Below are 22,071 nucleotides of genomic sequence, written 5' to 3'. Positions count from 1 at the left end.
ATTCATGACATAAAAAAATATTAACTATGGCGTACAACGGACTTGCACACTTTCCTTATATTCCTTTCTTCAAAAGAACGGAAGGAATAGAAAGATACCCGCATTTTATTTTTCTCTAGTGAAAACTAGTTAAAAACAAAAGATATGTTCATCGACAAAATTTCTCGAAGATGCAACTGTAATAGTTTATACATAATCCTATAAATACTCATGCAACTAATTCAAATTAAACTATACTTACTGTACATCAATTACGAGAAGCATAATACACAGGTGTCCAAAAGCAAAGGATGAACTACATTTTTGCCTGTATATCAAAAAATTTCATGACTACAGCCAAATGTGTGCATAAATTTATTGCCAGCATATTAATAAATTATATTACACAAAAATATGTTATAAATTTTGCACAAATTAAATTGCAATGCGTTTATGGCAAAAATGACAAATTTCCTAAGGACATATTTAAGGAATTTTGTATGGTGCTTACAGAAAATAATGCGGAGAGACATTTCAGTACGGAATATTTCCACCCCGAACTGCGATGCGGCTCTCACAGCGTCGTAGCATGCTTAGCACTAAGTGATTCAGAGTTCTTGAGACAAACTGGCCCACCCCTCCTTTAGAGAAAGGATAAGACTTTTGTTTGTTTGCCTAATTTCCATAGAACATGTTTAGGAAGCAATAGGGAGACGCATTTTGCAGCAATGCGTCTCCCTATTGTTTCTTAAACATGTTCTATGGAAGTTGAGATCTGGGAAGCGTGCTGGCCACTCGATTCTATTATTATCCTCGGTCTTCAGAAGTATTTCCACTGCGTGTACAATGTGGTGTGACATTGTCATCCATAAAAATGAATTATTCTCCTACAGCTACACGGAACAAATGAACATGACGTTGAAGAACTTCGTTGCAATAGCGTTCACTAGTCATATCCCTTTTTCCAGTACTTGTAGCTCGGTGCATCCATTAAACATAATGCCACTCCACACCATGATCCCAGCACCGCAGTAGCTATCCTTTTCAAGAACATTCTCACGATTAACGCCAGATCAAGCGTCGTCTGGAATGAGAAGAAAGATTGAAACGACTCTCATCTGTATAAAAAGTATGTTAGCGTATTGGTGTCTTGTCCAATTTTTATGGATACAACACCACTGAACACGTGCTGTACGATATGCTGTCGATAAACAGACGCAGACTACAGACCTCTTTTTCGGACATATAGGTCTACTTGTCGCAGACGTCTTCCACAGTTTGTCGAGATATCAAGCGTACCTTTGAATGGAGCCGACTTGCAAGCTGAACCTACTTGGGTTGATTACGTTTTGCTGTTATAACCAAAAATCTCTTTTCATGCTCCGTGGTAGAGCGAGGGCGACCTGCTAACAAATGTATGAAACACATTCCTTAGTTTAAAAAGCTGCCCATGGCCTGGATACAACGCTATGTGAAATTACTTCCAAACTCTCTTGCTAGATCAGTAATTATATGGTCTTCGTCAAGCTTTCCAATCATTTTTCCTCTCGTAAAATCATCTAGATTCTAGATGATGTCTTTGAGATATTACAAGACATCCAAGTTTGCAACTTTATTCCTTCACGAAAAGAGCTTCCTTCAAACAGAATTTGTTTGGTGCAGCCTTTTGAGTTGAGTACTACCACGTGACCCCTTTGCTCGCGTTTCTAAAATTTGAATGTGTAATTGTCTACTCAAAATCGTCCACTATACAAATTGCCGCAAGATAACTCGTCTAAATTTGCGGTTATAATCTTCAGAAATAGTGTTCGTACTTCGGTTTTGGACAACAGTGTAATAATATTATTATTAAAAAAAAAAAAAACTAAGAGTATACTGACTTGCTTAGCACCACCATCTCAGTTTTATTCATTTCGACTGAATGCAGTACCAAGAAACTCAAGGATCTTAATTTTTAACTCTTTTTTTTTCGTATTTCAATTTCGGCCAAGTTTATTAATGAAGTAAATACACAAAAACTCCTCCAACTTATTATGCGGGTTCTATTTTATGATATTAAGCATATCATAGGAAATAAAAACGGAGTATATCATAAGTAAGTAAATCACAAGGGCTGAGCGATTTATTTTTTTTATCGCCATAGTTATTTATTTATTTATTTTAAGAGAAATACAAATAAATAATTAGCCCCAAAATGAATTCTCTCAATGAATATATTTCTGTCTAAAACAATCTTGATCCGAATGAGTACCAATTAAATTTCATTAATTATTTGCAAAAGGATATTGAATGCCCATAATTATTAATAATTTTTACAACAAATATTCCCAACCGACCATACATGTACGCATTCATTGTGCGTTCGGTTTCTTTTCTTTGAATATATTTAATCCTGAGGAAAAACTAAACAGAAACACTGTTTCTCTTTTGTTTTTCATAACTTCTATTTTTCAACCGGATAACGATACACGAATAATCGCTTTTCTGTTATTACAAATCAATGTGGCACATAATACACGTACACAGTTGTTTAGATAAAGGAAAAGCGAAGGAAACAATTTTGGTTCAGTGTGAACAAATCAATGTGGCACATAATACACGTACACAGTTGTTTAGATAAAGGAAAAGCGAAGGAAACAATTTTGGTTCAGTGTGAACTTTATTGTGAATCACTTAGATTATATTACTGATTCTATCAGAAATATAATCTAATTTCAAAACTATTTCAAAAAATTATTTCGCGGTGAAACATTAAAGGTTAAATCATCAATAAACAAATTCTGAAACCATTTTAACACCTCCCCATGCATAAATAGCTGCCTAATTAATCTGAATGAATATGTGAGCTTATTCTACACATAAGAAAATATTACAGAGTTTTATGCACAGTGAGCTTATCTTTTAAACAGATGATTATTACAAAACAAATATATTATTCGTCAATCTAACATTAAAACAATAAAATACATTAAATAAGACATACACTAAATAATTCTATATATTTTTATATTGAACAATAGGTGATATCTTTACTAATATAATACAAATAGAAACAATTAATAACGGAAACTATCTATGCATATTAAAAATAAGAATAGGCTTTATACACTAGAGACTATTTCGTTTAATTTGTCCTTCTGATATTCTTCCGAAATCTCATTTATATACCTTCAAAATATAATTTGTATACCTTTTCAAGGTAAGTAACTAAACAGTGATTACAGCATTGAAACTATATGTGAAAGACCACCTACATCTTTTATAGATATGAGATGTTCCACTTAGCATTGACTTTTATACAAGTGATAAATTAAGTCATTTTCAAAGTAACTCACCAGTCATCGTAGTTGATGGCCAAGTTACAGAAGTAATGTTTTCAACTGTTGTAGTCCCCAGACTTGATGTAATTGTAGATGTGGCAACAGCTGTACTAGTAGTACTACTAGTAGTAAAACTAGAAGTAGGAACATATGTAATGGCAGTAGTAGGAGAAGGAGAGGTAATGGTAGTGGAAGTAATTGCGGTAGGCATAGTAGTTATAGTAGGAATGGGCGTTGTAGAAGTGGACACAGTAGTAGTAGTAGTAGTGGTAGGTGGGACAAATACATTAGTGATAAATGGAATGGATGAAGTGGTAGGTACAGTACTAGTTGTCGGACCTGCTGTAGCAGTAGTAGTAGATGGAACTAGAGAAGTTGCAGAAATTGGTGTAGGAACATGAATGGTTGTAGAAATTGGAGTACTAGAAGGAACTGATGTCGTTGTAATTGTAGAACTAGGAACTAGCATAGTAGCAGTAGAAAGTGATGTAAGAGTAGTTGTAGTAGGAACTAAAGTAGCAGTTGTAGCACTAGTTGTAATAGGAACTGGTGCAGTTGTTGTAGTACTAGTTGTAGGAACTTGTGTAGTAGGAATAAGAGTGCTAGTAGGAATCGGTGTACTAGTAGTTGTAGTAGGAATGGATGTACTAATAGTTGGAGTAGGAATGAATGTACTTGTAGCATTCGAAACTGGCATAGTAGCAATAGTTGGAGTTGTGCTACGGAGTGTAGCAGAAGTAGTAGGAATTAGCATAGTACTATTAGTAGTAACAGTAAGAACCGGAGTAGTAGTAATTCTTGTAGTACTAGAAACTGGCATGGTAGTAGTTGTACTAACTGATGGAGTAGTGGTACTAGTAGGAACTGGTGTAGTAGTTATTATTCTTGTAGCAGTGCTAAGAACTGATGCAGTAGTACTAGGAATTAACATACTAGTAGTTACAGTGGGAACAGGTGTAGTACTACGAATCGGTATACTAGTAGTTGTAGTAGGAATCGGTATACTAGTAATTTTGGTAGAAATCGGTGTACTAGTAATTTTGGTAGAAATCGGTGTACTAGTAGTTGCAGTAGGAATGAATGTACTTGTGGAATTCGAAACTGGCGTAGTAGCAATAGTTGGAGTAGTGCTATGGAGCATACCAGAAGTAGTAGGAATTAGCATAGTACTAGTAGCAACAGTAGGAATTGGAGTAGTGGTATTTGTAGTACTAGAAACTGGCATAGTACTTGTAGTAGTGCTACTAACTGATGTAGTAGTGGTACTAGGATTTAGCATGGTAGTACTAGTAGGAAATGGTGTAGTAGTTATTCTGCTTGTAGCAGTGGTAGGAACTGATGCAGTAGTACTAAGAATTAACATACTAGTAGTTACAGTGGGAACAGGTGTACTAGTAAGAATCGATGTACCAGTAGTTGTGGTAGGAATCGGTGTACTAGTAGTTGTGGTAGGAATCGGTGTACTAGTAGTTGGAGTAGGAATGAATGTACTTGTAGAATTCGAAACTGGCGTAGTTGCAATAGTTGGAGTAGTGCTATGGACAATAGCAGAAGTAGTAGGAATTAGCATAGTACTACTAGTAGTAACAGTAGGAATTGGAGTAGTGGTACTTGTAGTAATAGAAACTGGCATAGTAGTAGATGTAGCAGTGCTACTAACTGATGTAGTAATTTTACTTGGAATTAGCATAGTAGTATTAGTAGGAACTGATGTAGCAGTAGTAGTAGTTATAGTACTAGGAACTGGTGTAGTAGTAGTAGTTATAGTACTAGGAACTGGTTTAGTAGTTCTAGTAGGAATTGGTGTAGTGGCAGTAGTAGTTATAGTTTTAAGAACTGGTTTAATAGTAGTTGGAGTAGCAATGAATGTAGCATTCGAAACTGGCATAGTAGCAATAGTTGCAGTAGTGCTACCGAGCGTAGCAGAAGTAGTAGGAATTAGCATAGTAGCACTAGTAGTAACAGTAGGAATTGGAGAAGTGGTACCTGTTGTAGTACTAGAAACTGGCATAGTAATTGTAGCTGTGCTACTAACTGATGTAGTAGTGGTACTAGGAATTATCATAGTAGTACTAGTAGGAACTGCTGTAGTAATTTTTCTTGTAGCAGTGCTAGAAACAGATGCAGCAGTACTAGGAATTAACATACTAATAGTTACACTGGGGACATGTGTACTAGTAGGAATCGGTGTACTAGTAGTTGTAGTAGGAATTGGTGTAATAGTAGTTGGATTAGGAATGAATGTACTTGTAGCATTCGATATTGGCGTAGTAGCAATAATTGGAGTAGTGCTATGCAGCATAGCAGAAGTAGTAGGAATTAGCATAATACTACTAGTAGTAACAGTGGGAATTGAAGTAGTGGTACTTGTAGTACTAGAAACTGGCATAGTAGTAAATGTAGCAGTGCTACTAACTGATGTAATAGTGGTAGGAATTAGCATAGTAGTACTAGCAGGAGCTGGTGTAGTAGTAGTTATAGTACTAGGAACTGGTGTAGTAGTAGTTATAGTACTAGGAAATAGTGTAGTAGTAGTTATAGTACTAGGAAGTGGTGTAGTAGTAGTTATAGTACTAGGAAGTGGTGTAGTAGTATCGATTGTGGTATCAGCAGTGGCAGTAGGAAGTGGTGTAGTAGTAGTAGGAATTGATGCAGTAGTAGTCGTAATATTAGTACTGGCAGTAGGAACTGATGTAGTTGTAGTACTAGAAAGTGATGTAGTAGTAGTAGTAGTAACTGATGATCTGGTATAAGTTACAGTGCTAGGAACTGGTGTAGCAGTAGTAGTAGAAACTGGTGTACTAGTAGTACTAGGAACTGATGAACTAGTAGTAATTACAGTACTAGGAACTGGTGTAATAGGAACTGGTGAACTAGGAGTAATTATAGTACTAGGAACTGGTGTAGTAGGAACTGGTGAACTAGTAGTACTAGGAACTGGTGTAGTAGTAGTAGAAACTGGCGAACTAGTAGTACTAGGAACTGGTGTAGTAGTAGTAGTAGGAACTGGTGAACTAGTAGTACTAGAAACTGGTGTAGTAGTAATAGTAGTAGGAACTTGTGAACTAGTAGTACTAGGAACTGGTGTAGTAGTAGTAGTAGTAGTAGTAGTAGTAGTAGTAGTAGGAACTTGTGAACTAGTAGTACTAGGAACTGGTGTAGTAGTAGTAGTAGGAACTGGTGAACTAGTAGTAGTAGTTGTAGTACTAGGAACTGGTATAGTAGTAGTAGTAGTAGGAACTGGTGAACTAGTAGTAGTTGTAGTACTAGGAACTGGTGTAGTAGTAGTAGGAACTGGTGAACTAGTAGTACTAGGAACTGGTGTAGTAGTAGGAGGAGGAGGAGGAGGAGGAACTGGTGAACTAGTAGTACTAGGAACTGGAGTAGTAGTAATAGTAGTAGGAACTTGTGAACTAGTAGTACTAGGAACTGGTGTAGTAGTAGTAGTAGGAACTGGTGAACTAGTAGTAGTTGTAGTACTAGGAACTGGTGTAGTAGTAGTAGTAGTAGGAACTGGTGTAGTAGTAGTAGTAGTAGTAGGAACTGGTGAACTAGTAGCAGTTATGGTAGTGGTAGTAGAGTGAATTGTAGTGGTAGTAGAGATAGGACTTGGTGTGAGAGTGGTGGGAAGTATTTTGGCAGAAGTAGTAGTAAGACCTGGTGTGGGGATAGTAGTAGTGGGAGTCAGCATGGTAGTGGTTTTAGGAATGGATGTCGTAGTAGTTGTTGAAGCCAGCGAACTTTCAGTTATTGTAGCAGTTGTTTCTGCCGAAACGAAAAATAAGTAAACTCTGTCAGTTAATGAAAAGAAAAGTTCATTTTGAAAACGAAATAAATACACTAGAAAATTACCATACAGGATCATAAGGAAAATAAGAGAGTGAGATAATAAAATACATTCTTATACATTCATTTGAGATTAACAGTAACTGTAGCAAATATAACGGTCATTAATACCGGCCATTGAAATTCTCAGAAGGATTTTCTCGTAAGAAAATCATTGAGTGGCATTAGAAAATAAATTGATGATCATCTTCTTTAGTAAGAAATAAGAAGAAGTCATTATGTTATGTTTGCTATGTCACTATAGCACTGTACAGTTCAAAACGGCAAGCAAGATATTTGAAAATTATTCTTGAAGTTCTATAGATCTCCAGTTGTGTTCAGAATTAATTGGTCAGTGATGATGAAAAGTAGTCTGTGAAAGCACTTCAGCAGTCTGTAAGTACAATCTTATTTCTTAATATGATAGTAGAATGCAAAAAATAAAAGTGCTTTGCAGAAATATATCTCAATATAGTCCTCATTATCTGTGCCCCATCACTGAACTTCTGCACTTCTGAAATTTTAAAAAAATTATAGTAGTTCAGTGTTTTCTTCACATTGTTGATTATTCTGTGTACTATTCAATAATAAATCTATGCTCAATGACTGAATATTGCGTACAGATACTAATTTTCACTGGTTTCATTGTCTTTATATTATTTTTAGTAAATTTTAGTAAATGTCTATTGTGTTCAGCTTCAGTTTCATTCAACTGTTGTCACTTTTCATCTCCAGTTAGGGCGACAATTAAGATTCTATATTTTTACAATGGATGCTACAGAATTTGTTTTGAAACTTTTCATTTTTTCATTGAAGGTTTTTCATTCAGTGGTTGATAATTGACCTCGCTTATTGGTCTTTTTAGTGTCGTGAAAAAGAGTAGCATGTTTAATTTTAGATATCTGAAAATTATTTCCGTGTAGGGTATTGTTGGAAATGTTACGTTAGGACCTAAATTAGGTCATTACCACTAAGGATGCAATCGAAATTTTGGACCTTTCCTTATTTACAAACTCCCAATTGAAGCAATGAGAGAATTTTCAGAGGAGTTCAAATAATTTTTGTTGTTGTCATTCATAACACTTCTTCATGCCAACGCTTCATATATTATTTTCTTTGTAGTAAATTTTTTTCAGTGAGCCAGGAAACATTTAAACGCTTATCTATTCATGTAGTTTGCGAAACATGGAGGATTATCAGAAGTCAGCTTTTGCGTTGTATCTCTTCTTTGATATAAAGTAGGATTCGATATCCTCATGTTATCTGCTACGCCTGCTATCATGTTTCTTCAATTAACATTCAAATTTTAATGGTAAAGTTAATTTCAATTATCATTGCAATGTAACGATACATTGTCTCACAATGTATCATTGTGAGACAGCCAACCTCTTTTTGGTTGTCCCACACATAATTACTTGTCAGTTATTCTGAAATTTTTGTACATATTTTCTGCCATTTTGATAATTTCTAAACATTCCCTGTTCAGATTGCTGATCATATATTCGACTAATTCTTCTCTCTAGATTCCTGGAACTGCTCAGAGACTCAAACTGCAAATTTCAGTATGCATTCTGATATTCTCAATCAAATTATTTAATATGAACATGTTCCTTCAAATTTTGTGACATTCGTAATGGCCACAAAGTGAAACTCTTTAGCTGATTGGTTCAGAGTTAACCATAAAGTGTTTAAGCAATTTAAGTCAGTAACTTAGCAGAAAAAAATCTTCTGTAAACAGTGGAGAAGCAGCAGTCAATACCATGCTTCTATTAAAAATTGCTAAATTGCTGAGTTTCTATGAATATATCCAGGATTTATCCATTTTGCCAGTTGTCATCATTTGATATGAAAGCAATAGTTTATTCTAGAATTTTTGTAGGGGGCTACTAGATATAAAGATAATCATTCATTACTCAAAATTTGATATATACGAAAATAAAATCTCTTTAGCTCTTAATTATTTAATGCAGAGATAAGGTTACGATCTCTTTACCACCCAATAGATAGCATGTCAAATCTGCAGCAATAGGTTGAGGGTTCCAATCCAACTGAGTGCAAATGTCTATGAATGGGGGTTTTCATTCAGTGGTTGATAATTTGCCAGGTGAGAGGGCTCCACCTCGCTTATTGGTCTTTTTAGTGTCTTGAAAAAGAGTAGCATGTTTAATTTTAGATATCTGAAAATTATTTCCGTGTAGCTCCAGGATCAACAGTAATAGAAGAAAAGGCTTAAGCATTATGTACAAAGAGCTGACACCTCTTTAACATGTTCATTGCCAAACACGTGAGTGATATCGCGCGATGCGAGTTCTCACCAAACGGCCGATCACGAGTTATCGCATGGACGTCGTTAACTAAATAAAAAAATAAAAAAAAGTTGGCCACCACACGAAATTCCAATTTTCAGCTTGGCAATGAACGATATCGCGCGATCACGCGATGCGAGTTCTCACCAAACGGCCAATCACGCGTTATCGCGTGGACGCCGCTAACTAAATAAAAAAAAAAAAACAAATTTGGCCACCACACGAAATTCCAATTTTCAGCTTGGTAATGAAAGTGTTAACTTGTCCCCATAGTTCAGATTTTTTCCAGACATTGTGTACCTAAACTTTATTAAATTTTGTTATTAAATAGATACTGATGGTGTGGGGAGAATATCCGAAAATGTTTAGCAGAAAGGTGATGATCTTTATATTACACGTTTTGAGTTGTTTATGTGAGTGTATATTTTAATATATATTTAATACTGAAAACAATAAATACACTAAAACATTTAAAGTTTAGAAAATGGGAAATGTGTAAAACCAATACACGTATAGGGAAATACAGAAAAGCAAGACTATATTGCAATAAATCACAGAGAACAAACAAAAATGACAACTAAAACTACAAGAAATGCATAAAATGTATACTATAACATGGACAGCTAGCAATAATGATAGTGCACTGGCTCTTTCAAATAAACCATCATCAGATTATGAAGGAAAAAAGCAGAAAACAAGCTATGAGTTTCTTTAAAAGCTTAGTTTCGAAGTAAAGGAGAATAATTCAGTAATTGTCATGTGGACGAGATTATGTAAGCTCTATGCATAAACATTTAAGGTTAACATTTAATTTCAAGCCTTTTCATCTGGTACTACTAAGCTATGTTTAATTTTTAAATCAGAGTTTCTGGAATATCTAAGCTTTAGTCCACCCATGGATTCGTAGGTATCATCAACAAAAAATTCTCAGCTTGCAACTTCACTTTATGAAATAGACAATTTTCTACTCTGTCTTCAGATGGGAGGGGGCAAAGAGAAGTTACGTTTTGGGTTATGGAACTGTTAACCTGTTCACAGAAACAATACATCTGAAATGAACGCCCTGCCATAAGAATGGAAAATGTTAACCAAATAAAGGAAAACGGAAATTTAAAATCTACTTTCAAAAGAAAATCTACAACAATACTTCTTTAAAAAAAGAAAACCATGAACGTCAATCGCTCGCTTTTCAAACTTAAACAAGAAATGACCAGTAAGAAATAGAGATTCACTTGCAAATCATCCGCAGGAAAAAGAAATACAGAAACAAACACTACAGGAAACACAAAATCATCAAATAGACATTTTCTACTCCTTCTTCAGGCAGGATGATGAAGAGAATTTTTGAGAGGAAACCATTAACCTGTTCACACAAACAATACATATAAAATAAACCACCCATCACAACTACAGAAAATGTGAAGCATGTAGAGGAGGAGGAAATTATTTCCAAATCTACTTTCAAAACAATACATCTTTAAAAAATAAAACAATCACAATGAAGCAACAAACTATCATCATGCAGGGAATTGATTCCAACTCACCCTACACAACTATGAAAACTCTGATCATCAAACAGAGAAAAGGGAAATATTAAAATCGACTCTCAAAATGAAAACCAAGAGACAACACATATGTAAGAAAACACACAATCACTACCTAGATACAAACTGTGAAAAAAATCATAATTTCTGCTGCAACAGTAGGGAAACAATTCCCATAGTTAATTTTATTTGAACTCTATGGAAGAGAAACATATTTTCTACATGAATATATTGATATTTTTAAAGACCTGCATTTTCTTAATTTAGTATGTTACTGCACTAACCATTAAAAGAAAATACTGCATACCTGTTTCACAAAGAACCTCCTTCATAAGTACTACAGTAGGAAGCAGATAGCAAATTATAGTTAGAGGTAACATTTATATACCTTGTGAATTTCTCTTCCTTGCTTTTTTTCTAGCCAAATATGCACTTTCTTGTATAACTGAATAATAGATGGACAGTGTGATACACACTGTCTTGTCTAAACTGAGCTGATCAGAGATTTTTGAAATTGAACCAGAGTAATAAATTATGTCACTTTAGAAACGTAGACAGTGTAATAAATTACGTCACTTTTATAGCATAGATAGCTGCGTAGAATGTAATTTACCCCTCCCACCTTATGCAGCAATCTCTCTCTCTCTCTCTCTCTCTCTCTCTCTCTCTCTCTCTCTCTCCTTCTTTGGATCAACATTTCACAACTGACTTAGCTTTGTTTTCATCAGTTGTGAAAACTAACAGAGTCGTGAAAGTGTTTACTTGAGTAAATGCTTATTCTTTTTTTTCTAAATGGTGTTTCTTCTTTAAAAAAGTTTGAGGCAGAGGTTGGTTTCTTTGTTCATTATCATCATCATCAACAACCATGGGTACAATGCCCGTAGGTGTCTGCTGTCATCTTGATATGATTCTTCCATTGTATTCTATTTTGTGCAAGATAACTCAGTTTATGTATAGAGTTTCCGCACCATTTGATGATGTCATCGCCCCATTCTCTGTTTGGTCTTCCTCTTTTGTTCTTTCCTTCAATTATTCCAAACAGCAACGGTTTTAATTTTCTCTCATCATTCATTCTACATATATGGCCAAATAGACGTAGTTTCCTTTTGATTATTTTCTGGATCAGGTTTTCTTTTGGTTGTATTCGTTTTTATTTATCCTCATTGTTCACTTTCTGTATCCAGCTTATTCTCATGATCTTTCTATAGCACCTCCTCTCAAATGCCAATATCTCCTTTCAGATTCACTTAGGAGTATCCAGGCCTAACATCAATAGAGCATGCTGCTGAAGATACAGGTTTCTACAATGCGCTGTTTTTTTGTTACAACTCCATTTAATATCCTTAAACTACAAACTATTACTTTTGAATAATGCTTACTTCCCCCATTGGAGAAGTATTTGTTGTTGAATCCTGTAGGCAGTTGTGAAAAGTTGATTCAAGGAGAGAGAGAGAGAGAGAGAGAGATTGCCACATAAGGCAGGAAGGTGTTAATTTACATTCTACACAGCTATCGACACAATCGAAGTGACATAGTTTATTACACTGTCTGAGTTTGTAAAGTGATGTAATTTATTACTCTGGGCTCAGTTTCAGAAATCTCTAGTCAGTTCGGTTCAGACGAGACAGTATAGGCACCATACCATATGTCTATTAGTCAGTTATCCAAGAAAGTGTAAGTTCAGCTGGCAGAACACCAAGGCACAGAAATTTACAAAGTATGCAAATGTTACTTCTAATTGTAATTTGCTATCTGCTTCTTACTAGTCAGTCGCTGTAGAATTTATGAAGGAGAATTTTTGCGAAACAGATATGCAGCATTTTGTGTTAATCTTTAGTGCAGTAATGCTAAATGAAGAGGCCGATTGTAATATTACCTTTTTCGCTGTTTGACGGTCAGAATTTTTGTAGCTGTTTAGGGTGTATTGGAATCAATTCCCTGCATGAAAGGGAGTTTATTACTTGGTGGTTGTAGTTTTATTTTTTCAACGCTGCATTGTTGTAGTTTTTTATTTTGAAAGTCGAGTTGAAATTTTTGTTTTCTTTTAGTTGGTTGACAATTTATGTACTAATGCCAGATGGTTTATTTTAGCTGTATTGTTTGTGCGAAGTGAACAGGTTAACGGTTCTATAACTCCAAATGCAACTTCTCTTTGCCTTCCCGTATGAAAAAGGAATATAAAAATATCTATTCATGATTTTCTGCTTCCTGTAGTGTGTTTCTTTCTTCATGTGGATGATTCGAACTTCATTCTGTATATCTCACTGTGTCATTTCTTGTTTAAGTCTGGCATTCGATCTACAATAGGAAAATCATCAAATCCTCAGGAATTCACACATAATTGCTTCAGAACATCAGTAAAATAAATAAAACTTCTAATTCAATTACAGCCTTACCAATTATACGTACAGAAAATTCTTTAAATTCTGAAGAAATTAATGAAATCAAAATAACTAAACCATCTACTGCAAGAAATGCAAAACCCAAGAATGATATTTGTCATTCCAAAATATCAATGCAGTAGGTCTAACTCAGTATTAAAATAAGTAAACAACAGTATATGTACAAAGAAATTTTATCAAAACCTCTCCTGCAAAAAAACATGAGGAGAACACACCCACTCAAAATGCAAACTACAACATAAATAACACTAGCAAAAGTGATAACCCAACTACTGCCTACCACTCAAAAAATGTTATACATATAGTAATCTACACCACCATCCCACAAGAAGCAGATGCACCTACCAGTGACAAAGGGAACCCCCCCTCCGAGGCCAAGGGATACAAAAATAACCACACTTCCCAGACCTGGCAGGGGAAATACTCAGGAGAAAATGTACCTCTCTCATTCCACTGATTCCTCCTCTCCCCCCCCTCTCTCTCTCCCTCCCTTCCCCCTCCCTCCCTCCCTCCCTCCCTCCCTCATCCCTGGTCTCACCTCCCTCCATGGATATTTATTCACTCCTCACAAACAACCAGAGAGACATCTGGGGCAACGAACATGTAACCCTTTCTTCTCTACCCACCGCTTCCGCCTCCTTGAACATGCACCCGCTTGCCTCCTCATATCCTCTGGGATCATACATCCAGTTCAAAGTAACAACATATCTTCTTGGCCCATTGAAAAATGGGTTTTTGATAGCACGGCCTGACTGGAAAACATGTGACCGAACAAGCAATGTTGTCAATTCATTCAAAATATTATATAAAATGAAACTAAATTCTAAAATCTAATTTCCTCGATTCTAAAATTCGTTTAGAAACGAGGAAATATTTTTTCCTCCAAAAATTCATGAACACACTCACATTTGACAGATCTTACAAAATTTCGAAACTATATGCATTGGCCTGATCTTATTCATTATTCTAAATAAGTTAGTATGCATTTCTCAGTGACCTGGTTAGGTAGATTCATTATCACTATTATTATATGATCCTCATCCAAGACAGTAGTAAAAATATCTAGTGTGTTACTACTAATACATTAGGTGGGCTTAGGATTTGGATATTTGAAAACCCTGAATTATAGACCAAACAATTATTTTTTTTTCATTCCACTCCAGCAGACATCCAGTAAGCTGGATGATACTCACACATCAGGTGTTGAAATTTAGCAATCACTTAAAAGACATTCAATCCATAGATACACATAATGGGATTTGAACCCTCAGCCTGGCCTACAGATGATGTGAAGATAATGCTGCATACTGTGTGTGTGTGTGTGTGTGTGTGTGTGTGTGTGTGTCATATGATGATGATGATATATATATATATATATATATATATATATATATATATATATATATATATATATATATATATATATATATATATATATATATATATATATATCATGCTTTTCAGGATTTAGACGTAGAGTGGCCTGTTCTTGCATTAGAAATCACCGTTGAATTGATCCTGAAATGGAAAAGGTAAAACGAAAATGGAAACGACAAAATTTATAATACATATAGCAAAGTGGAAGAACAAAGTGAAGAGCAAAGTATATATACATATACCTGCAAAAAAAAGAACTGTAAGTTCACATTCGATGCATATGATACTTCCTGGAGAATAATGAAAAATCATTTATTTCTTTGAATATTAATTTTCAGTAACAAGAGAAGATTTCAAATAATATTTTACTTAAATAATGTAAAATTATATTAGATTATATTCGATTTAGGGGCAAAAAGGTAATTCATGTATTTTACTTACCAGGTCTGACATTTAGCCTCCTAAGCTTCTATCATCTATTCCTCCTATATCTACTTTTTTTTTGAATTTCTATATTTTATTTGAATCTTATTTCCTTTATCCCTTCAGCAAATAGGTGAATTGCGAAATATTCCATTCCCATTCTGTTTAGCTGATCATACCTACTACCGAAGATTATATCTGATCACCATTAATGCCAACCAAATTCTCTTCTACTATCTTCATTTTTAATATGATTCTTCCATTGATATGCCATCTGTTCACTCTCCTGATTTTCATCTGACTTCTCTTATCTCTAATCCATAACTTCAGTCATTTTATCTGCGACTCTATTAGTTTGAAGATTATTTTGTATAATACTAATTTAGTGGTTTGTCAAATTTTTCTCTTATTCCAAATAAATTAATTCAGCTGAGTTCAACAGTTTATTCTCTTACCTCTTTCCATATTTAAGTTGCTATATTTACGAAAACATTGCTCTTATAGTTGAAGTGTTCTGAGAACACAGAAGATGTTTCCCATGCTGCTAGCTATGTTCATAGAATTTGTCATTTTATTGTAGATTTTTACCAAACGTTTTACAGTAGTTATTAAATTTAGTTAGAATCCTAATGAACTCTAATGAATTCATTTAGTACTATAACATCAATACCATAAAGTAAAGAGCCGAGTGGAATATTTCCGATGTTGATCTGCAGTTTAACGCCACTTTCCTTCTTAATGTGATAAGTATAGATGGCAGATCACATTAAGACTACGTGGACGTTTTTCCTACAGCTAATTTCACATCAAAAAGCATATTCCTGTATACCTATAACTGAATATAAATATTATTGTTATTACAATTTAGAAGTACTTAGAAGCGTCTCTCTCTCTCTTGTCCATGTCTTCTTCCTTTCATAACATCTTTAGTTCCTTAGCTAGCTCTACTTCATTTTCATTGACTTTTTATTCGTTTATGATATTCAGATGCTTATTCCCCTTTACCATGGGTATGAGGTTGTTCCAGTAGTTGACACTTTTATTGTATGCCTTATTTGTCTCTCTGATGTTCCAGCCGCGATTACATCTCAGTAATCATGTTTTATCATCATATTTTGTGGTTTGAATCAATATACAGCGTGTTCCAAAATTCAAGCAAGAAGTAATTTTGATAGAAAACAGAGGTTTTTAATTAAAAATTATAATTTCTTATTGATTCATAAAGTATACAGTATAGGGTTATGCATGGAATAGCATATCGGGTAAATGGCCTCCACAGCTTTGCTGGCACATACGCACTCTTTTGTCGAAATTTTCCATGACCGTTTTGCATAAATGTGGCTGAATTTCGTTGATACAGCGCTCAATATCCTCCTTCAAGGCGTGGATGGTCGTAGGCTTGTTGGCATAAACCTTAGACTTCAAAAAACCCCAAAGAAAAAAAGTCCAACGGCGTTAAGTCACATGATCTGGGCGGCCAATTCTTATCACCAAAACGGGAAATTACACGACCAGGAAATGACTCATGCAGTAATTGAATTGTTTCTCGGGCTGTATGGCATGTGGCACAGTCTTGTTGAAACTACATGTCGTCCACATCCATTCTTGCAATTTAGGCACAAAAACTGGATTATCATGTCGCGATAGCGAGCACCATTAACTGTTATTGCCTTACCAGCCGCATTTTCGAAGAAGAATGGACCGATAATGCCTCCAGCCCAAAATCCGCACCAAACAGTGACACGTTGTGGATGCATTTGTTTCTCAACAATCACTCGTGGATTTTCTGAACCCCAAATGCGACAATTTTGTCGATTAACGAAGCCATCAAGATGGAAATGAGCCTCATCGCTGAAGATGATTTTGTTCGAAAAATAATCATCCACTTGTTGTTGTTCCATAATCCATTCAACGAACTCTCTTCGCTGTGTGTGGTCATTTTTAATAACCCTGAACTGTCAGCTGTTACGCTGTCTTTTTTTAATCGTTGGCAACACTGCAGAAATGGCGCTAAATTTAAATCTTGCGTGAATTTTGGGACACCCTGTAGAATAAAATTTGCTGACTCCTAATTCTAGCTTATCCTTGTGGCCCGTAACGTTCGTTTTAGTCAAGCCTATTACGATTTGAAACGGTGACGGCTTCGAGAATAAGGTGGTAGGTTCTATGCCTCCCGGTATGTCCTGTAGATGCGTGTGTTCACGGGCTATGAACAGGCCCGTGTGTTCATGGATCTGTTTGTCTGTTGTAGGAGACAAAAAACCCAAGTTTCTGGTTGAAAAACCCTCTATCTCCGTATGAGACCTGCGAAATCAGCTGTAGTCGAAAGAGACCAGATAAGAATTTTTTACGTCTTGGACGGGAATCGAACCCAAGCCTTTCCGCAAAAGGAGTTCGTCTATACCGACTGAGCCACAGAGGTTCATAAAGGCGCCATTGGACAGTGAGAATTGGATATCGTTCGCTAGTCTCCAGTCCATTCAATATTTTAGCTTTGTTTCTAGTGATCCCATCATCAAAACTCACATTGATATGCTTTTTATGGTTATTCAGTTTATTTGCCCACTTACTTATTACTTCTTAAATCATGTTTTATTTTGTATAAATGCTGGTATACTTTTTCATTTACAGGAAAATCTTTATTCATAAAGAATGCACAAAATATTTATTAAAATGAAACTCACTCAGTACTGTAATTAAATATATAAAGCAATACAACGCATATTTCAAATAAAATTGATAATTGTGAACAATGAAAAAATTATATTTCAAAACTTTTCAAAGAAATAAACAATTTAATGCTACTTTCCTTCTGTTCTACTGTCAATTCCCCAACAGTTAACAGTACTCTCTTTAAATAGTACACATAACAAGAATATAATCGTTTTTTTTTTCTTTTTCTTATTTGTTTTAAATTTTAGCTTACATTTTTAAACTAGTTCAGCTTTCTACAATAAACAAATATAATACACAGATAGCTATAGGTATTAAAACAAAAAGCATCAATAAACAATAGTTCTCATATTTAAAAAGTGCATTTCATTCAAAAATAAAGTCAAGTAAATAGAAATAACATGATAATAAATGGTAATAGATATATTATGCCCATGGAAAATTGAATGAATACCTTCAATAGGTATGAGATCTTTGATTTAGTTTAGTTGACCTTTTATTTCCAATCTTCCACAGAATTCTCGGAGAAAATTTTTGGTATATTATTAAACAGAGCAAAGAAACTGATTATAAAACATAAGTATTTGAAATTATATGAATCCATATCTAACATTATGATATGGGTTCATATAATTAGTAGATGCACTAGTGAATAGTGAGTTATATTAATCTGCAAAGAAATGCCTTTTCATGGCAACTCACCAGTCGTTGTAGTCGCAGGCTTAGTTATTATAGATAGGATTGTAGATGTAGTTAAGCTGTAGTAGTTGTGGGAATGGAAATAGTGATGACTGATGGTATAGAGAAAGTGGGAACTAAAATACTAGTATTGGAAGGAGCAGGAGGAGCAGGAGGATGGATTGGATTACTAAAGGTAGGCATAGTAGATATAAGGATGTAAGCACGTGTAGAATTAACCAGAAAAAGTGCTCTAGATGGCATTGTGGTAGCCGCACTTTCTAGTGAAAACAGGAGTACTAATGGTTGTATTGAAAAGAGGACTGATGGAAGTCGCATTAGTGAAAACTGAAGTAAATGTAATCATATTAGGAATAGCCAAACTAAAGATAGTAAAGGGAACGCGTGTAGCAGTATTATTATGAGGAACTGAGGTGGTGCTAGGAAATTTTATTAGTATAAAGTGGTTTAGTAGATATAGAAGAAGTAACTTTGAGAGGTATGATACTTGTTACAGAGAGCGGTATTGAAGATGGTGTAGTGATAGGATTCATAATAGAAGCTGTAGTTGTAACGAGAGTTGTAGAACCTCTAATAGTAACTGGAGTCATAGAAATGGTCGTTATGGTAGTAATATTGGGAGTTATAGAAGTGGTAGAGATAACAGGTGTCATAGAGGTTGTAGCAGTAGTTAAAGAAGCTGTTTTTCCAGCAGAAGATAGAGAAGTTTTAGTAATAGTAGTGATAACAGATGCCAGACTAATAGAAGTTACTGGTGAAACAGTAGTAGATGTTGAAGTCACTGCTATACGAGGGCTGAGGCTTGGTGTTAAATATGTTTTTTGGCTATAGAAGTTGTAGAAGTGGCAGGTATAGTAATACTTATAGAAGTTGCTGTAGATGTATAACTTACTGGAGTTCATGTTTTTGTAGCAGCAAATGTTAGAGTTGCTGGTGTCACACTAGACCTAGAAGTTTTTCATATGGTAGTATTGGCAGTAAAAGTTAGTTTCTGGCATCATAATAGATGCAGAAGTTACTGAAATTTCTCGTCTAATAGTACTAACTGCTGAAGTTTCCCCTATCATACTAGATGTAGAAGTTAATAGTATTTCTGTTGTGGAAGTAATGACTTTTGTTGGCATCATACTATGCGTAAAAGTTCCTGGAGTTCCTGGTGTAGAAGTAGTAACTGACAACGTTGTTGGCTTCACACTAGACATTGAAATTTCTGCTGTGGAAGTACTAACTGTTAAAATTGCTGCAATCATGCAGGATGTAGAAGTTACCACAGTTTCTGCGGTAATAGTACTAACTATGAGAGTTGCTGGTATTATAGTAGATGTAGAAGTTAACGGAGATTCTTGTGTGTTAGTACTAACTGGTAAGGTTGCTGACAACGCACTAGATGCAGAAATGTTTTGTGTAGTATTATTAACTCTTAATATTGCTAGTATGGTTGTACTAACTGATAAAGTTTCAGGCAGCATACTATATGTAGAAGTTACTGAAGTTTCTGTTGTGATAGAAGTAAATTCTAAAGTTGCTGGCAACGTACTAGATCTAGAAGTTTCTCGTATAGTAGTATTGACTGCTCAAGTTTCTGATATCATACTAGATGCAGAAGGTACTGAAATTTCTGGTCACTACCTGTTAAAGTTTCTGGTATCATACTAGATGCAGACGATACTGGAGTTTCTGGTGTGGTATTACTAACTACTAAAGTTTCTGGCATCATCTAGATGCAGATGATACTGGAGTTTCTGGTGTGGTAGTACTAACTGCTAAAGTTTCTGGCATCGTACCAAATGCAGTAGTTACTGGAATTTCTGGTGTGGTAATACAGACTGTTAAAATTTCTGGCATTATACTAGATGAAGTTACTGGCGTTACCGGTGTGGTAGTACTAACGGTTAAAGTTGCTGGCATCATACTAGATGTAGAAATTAATGGAGTTTCTTACGTGGTGGTACTAACTGTTAAAATATCTGGCATCATAATATATTAAGAAGTTACTGACGTTTCTGATGTTCTATTACGAACTGTTAAAGTTTCTCTCATCATGACAGATGCAGAAATCAATGATGTTTCTTGTGTGGCATTACTAACTATTAAATTAAAGCAAAAATATATGATACTTGATTTTCTGGTGTGATAGTACTAGCTCTTAAAGCGGCTGGCCTCATACTAGATGTTCACGTGAATGGTGTGGTAGTATTAACTCTTAAAGATACTGGCATAATACTGGATGTAAAAGTTTCTGCACTGGTAATATTAATTGCTAAAGTTGTTTGCATTATACTAGATGCAAATATTGCCGGCGTTGTAGTAATAACTGTTATAGTTACTAACTGTAGAAGTTACTTTATTACTAGTTGCAAAAATTGGAGTAGTAGTACTCATTTCAGAAGTTTCTGGAGTAGTAAAAATACTAGTTATAAATATAATTGGAACAGTAGTTGAAAAGTGTGGAATAGAAGTTACGGTTGGAAAAGTAAAAACAGATTTAGACATTGTTGGTGCATATGCAGCAGCAGCAGTAGTAGTGGTAGTAGTAGTAGCAGCAGCAATAGTTTTAGTAACACCGGAAGTGAACCGTATAGCATTTTTAATAGTAGGTGTAGTATTTAACGGTATAGTAGTTATAGTACTAGCTGTAGAATTTCGTGGTGTAACAGTTGTTAGCATCTGTAGAGGTCAGTCGAGCAGAAGCTGTAGTAGGTGTAGAAGTTTCTAGCGTTGGAACAGTAGTACTACTACTAGCTGACAAAATTACAGGTATGGTACTAGTAGTGGCAGTAGCTGTGGAACGTTCTGATGTTGTAACAGTAGTAGCTATAGAAGTTAATAGTGTAGCAGTTGCAGTAGCAGTAAAGTTTCCTTGTGCTGTTGTTGCACTAACTGTAAGTGTTGCTGGAATAGTACTGTCTACATTAGTTACTCGTTTATCACTGACTGTAGGTGTTGTAAGTGTAGTACTATGTGTATCACTCACTGGTGTAGTATGAGTACTAACAGCTATAGAACTTATTGGTCTAATATAAATACTACTCGTTCTAAAAGTCACTGTTGTAGCACTTCCTGAAGGTGTTGAAATTGTAGTAATAAGGGTAGGTATCACTAGAGTTGTAATAGCTGTAGTATTGCTGCTACCTATAGAACCTACGGGTGTTGCAGTACCAATACAAAGAGTAGGAGTTACAGGAATAGTAGTTATATCCTTGGTAGGACCTATGAGTGGAACTTATAAGCTTGTTAGTACTTGCAGTAAAAGTTTCAGAAAGAATAGTACTGGTCTAGTAGTAGGAGGAAGAAAATGAGTAGCGGTTATAGGTGTAGTCTTTGTAGAAATCATCATCATCATCATGAAATTCCTGCCATGTACCCTCAAGGGTTGTATAGGATATGATAGTATTATATGAAAATTTACATCATTACTAACTTCCTATCTACAATTTTCCTCCAAATCAGTCTGTTACTTGTCAAGACTCCAACATTATCAGATCTTACATTTCTATTGTCTAAGGTACTTTTTATCTTATCA

At 35.1% G+C, this 22,071-nt stretch overlaps 1 protein-coding gene across 1 annotated transcript in view; it reads right to left on the bottom strand.

Annotated features, from left to right (window-relative positions):
- Positions 1–18,866, bottom strand: part of LOC150108320 (uncharacterized) — a 138,882-nt gene extending 120,016 nt beyond the window's left edge. Inside the window, exons 1-3 of the mRNA XM_090390446.1 lie at positions 18,674–18,866; positions 6,549–6,785; positions 3,315–6,476 (exon numbers count right to left, since the gene is read on the bottom strand). Coding sequence (XP_090246572.1) covers positions 3,315–6,476; positions 6,549–6,785; positions 18,674–18,866 — 3,592 coding nt within the window. The remainder of the gene's footprint in view (positions 1–3,314; positions 6,477–6,548; positions 6,786–18,673) is intronic.
- Positions 18,867–22,071: the final 3,205 nt, after the last annotated feature.

This window comes from Typopeltis vanoorti, chromosome 3 (genome assembly GCF_054136105.1).
Source record: "Typopeltis vanoorti isolate ZY-2024b chromosome 3, IOZ_Tvanoo_1.0, whole genome shotgun sequence".
NCBI classification, from domain to species: domain Eukaryota; kingdom Metazoa; phylum Arthropoda; class Arachnida; order Uropygi; family Thelyphonidae; genus Typopeltis; species Typopeltis vanoorti.
This window is presented reverse-complemented; position numbering and strand designations above follow the sequence as displayed.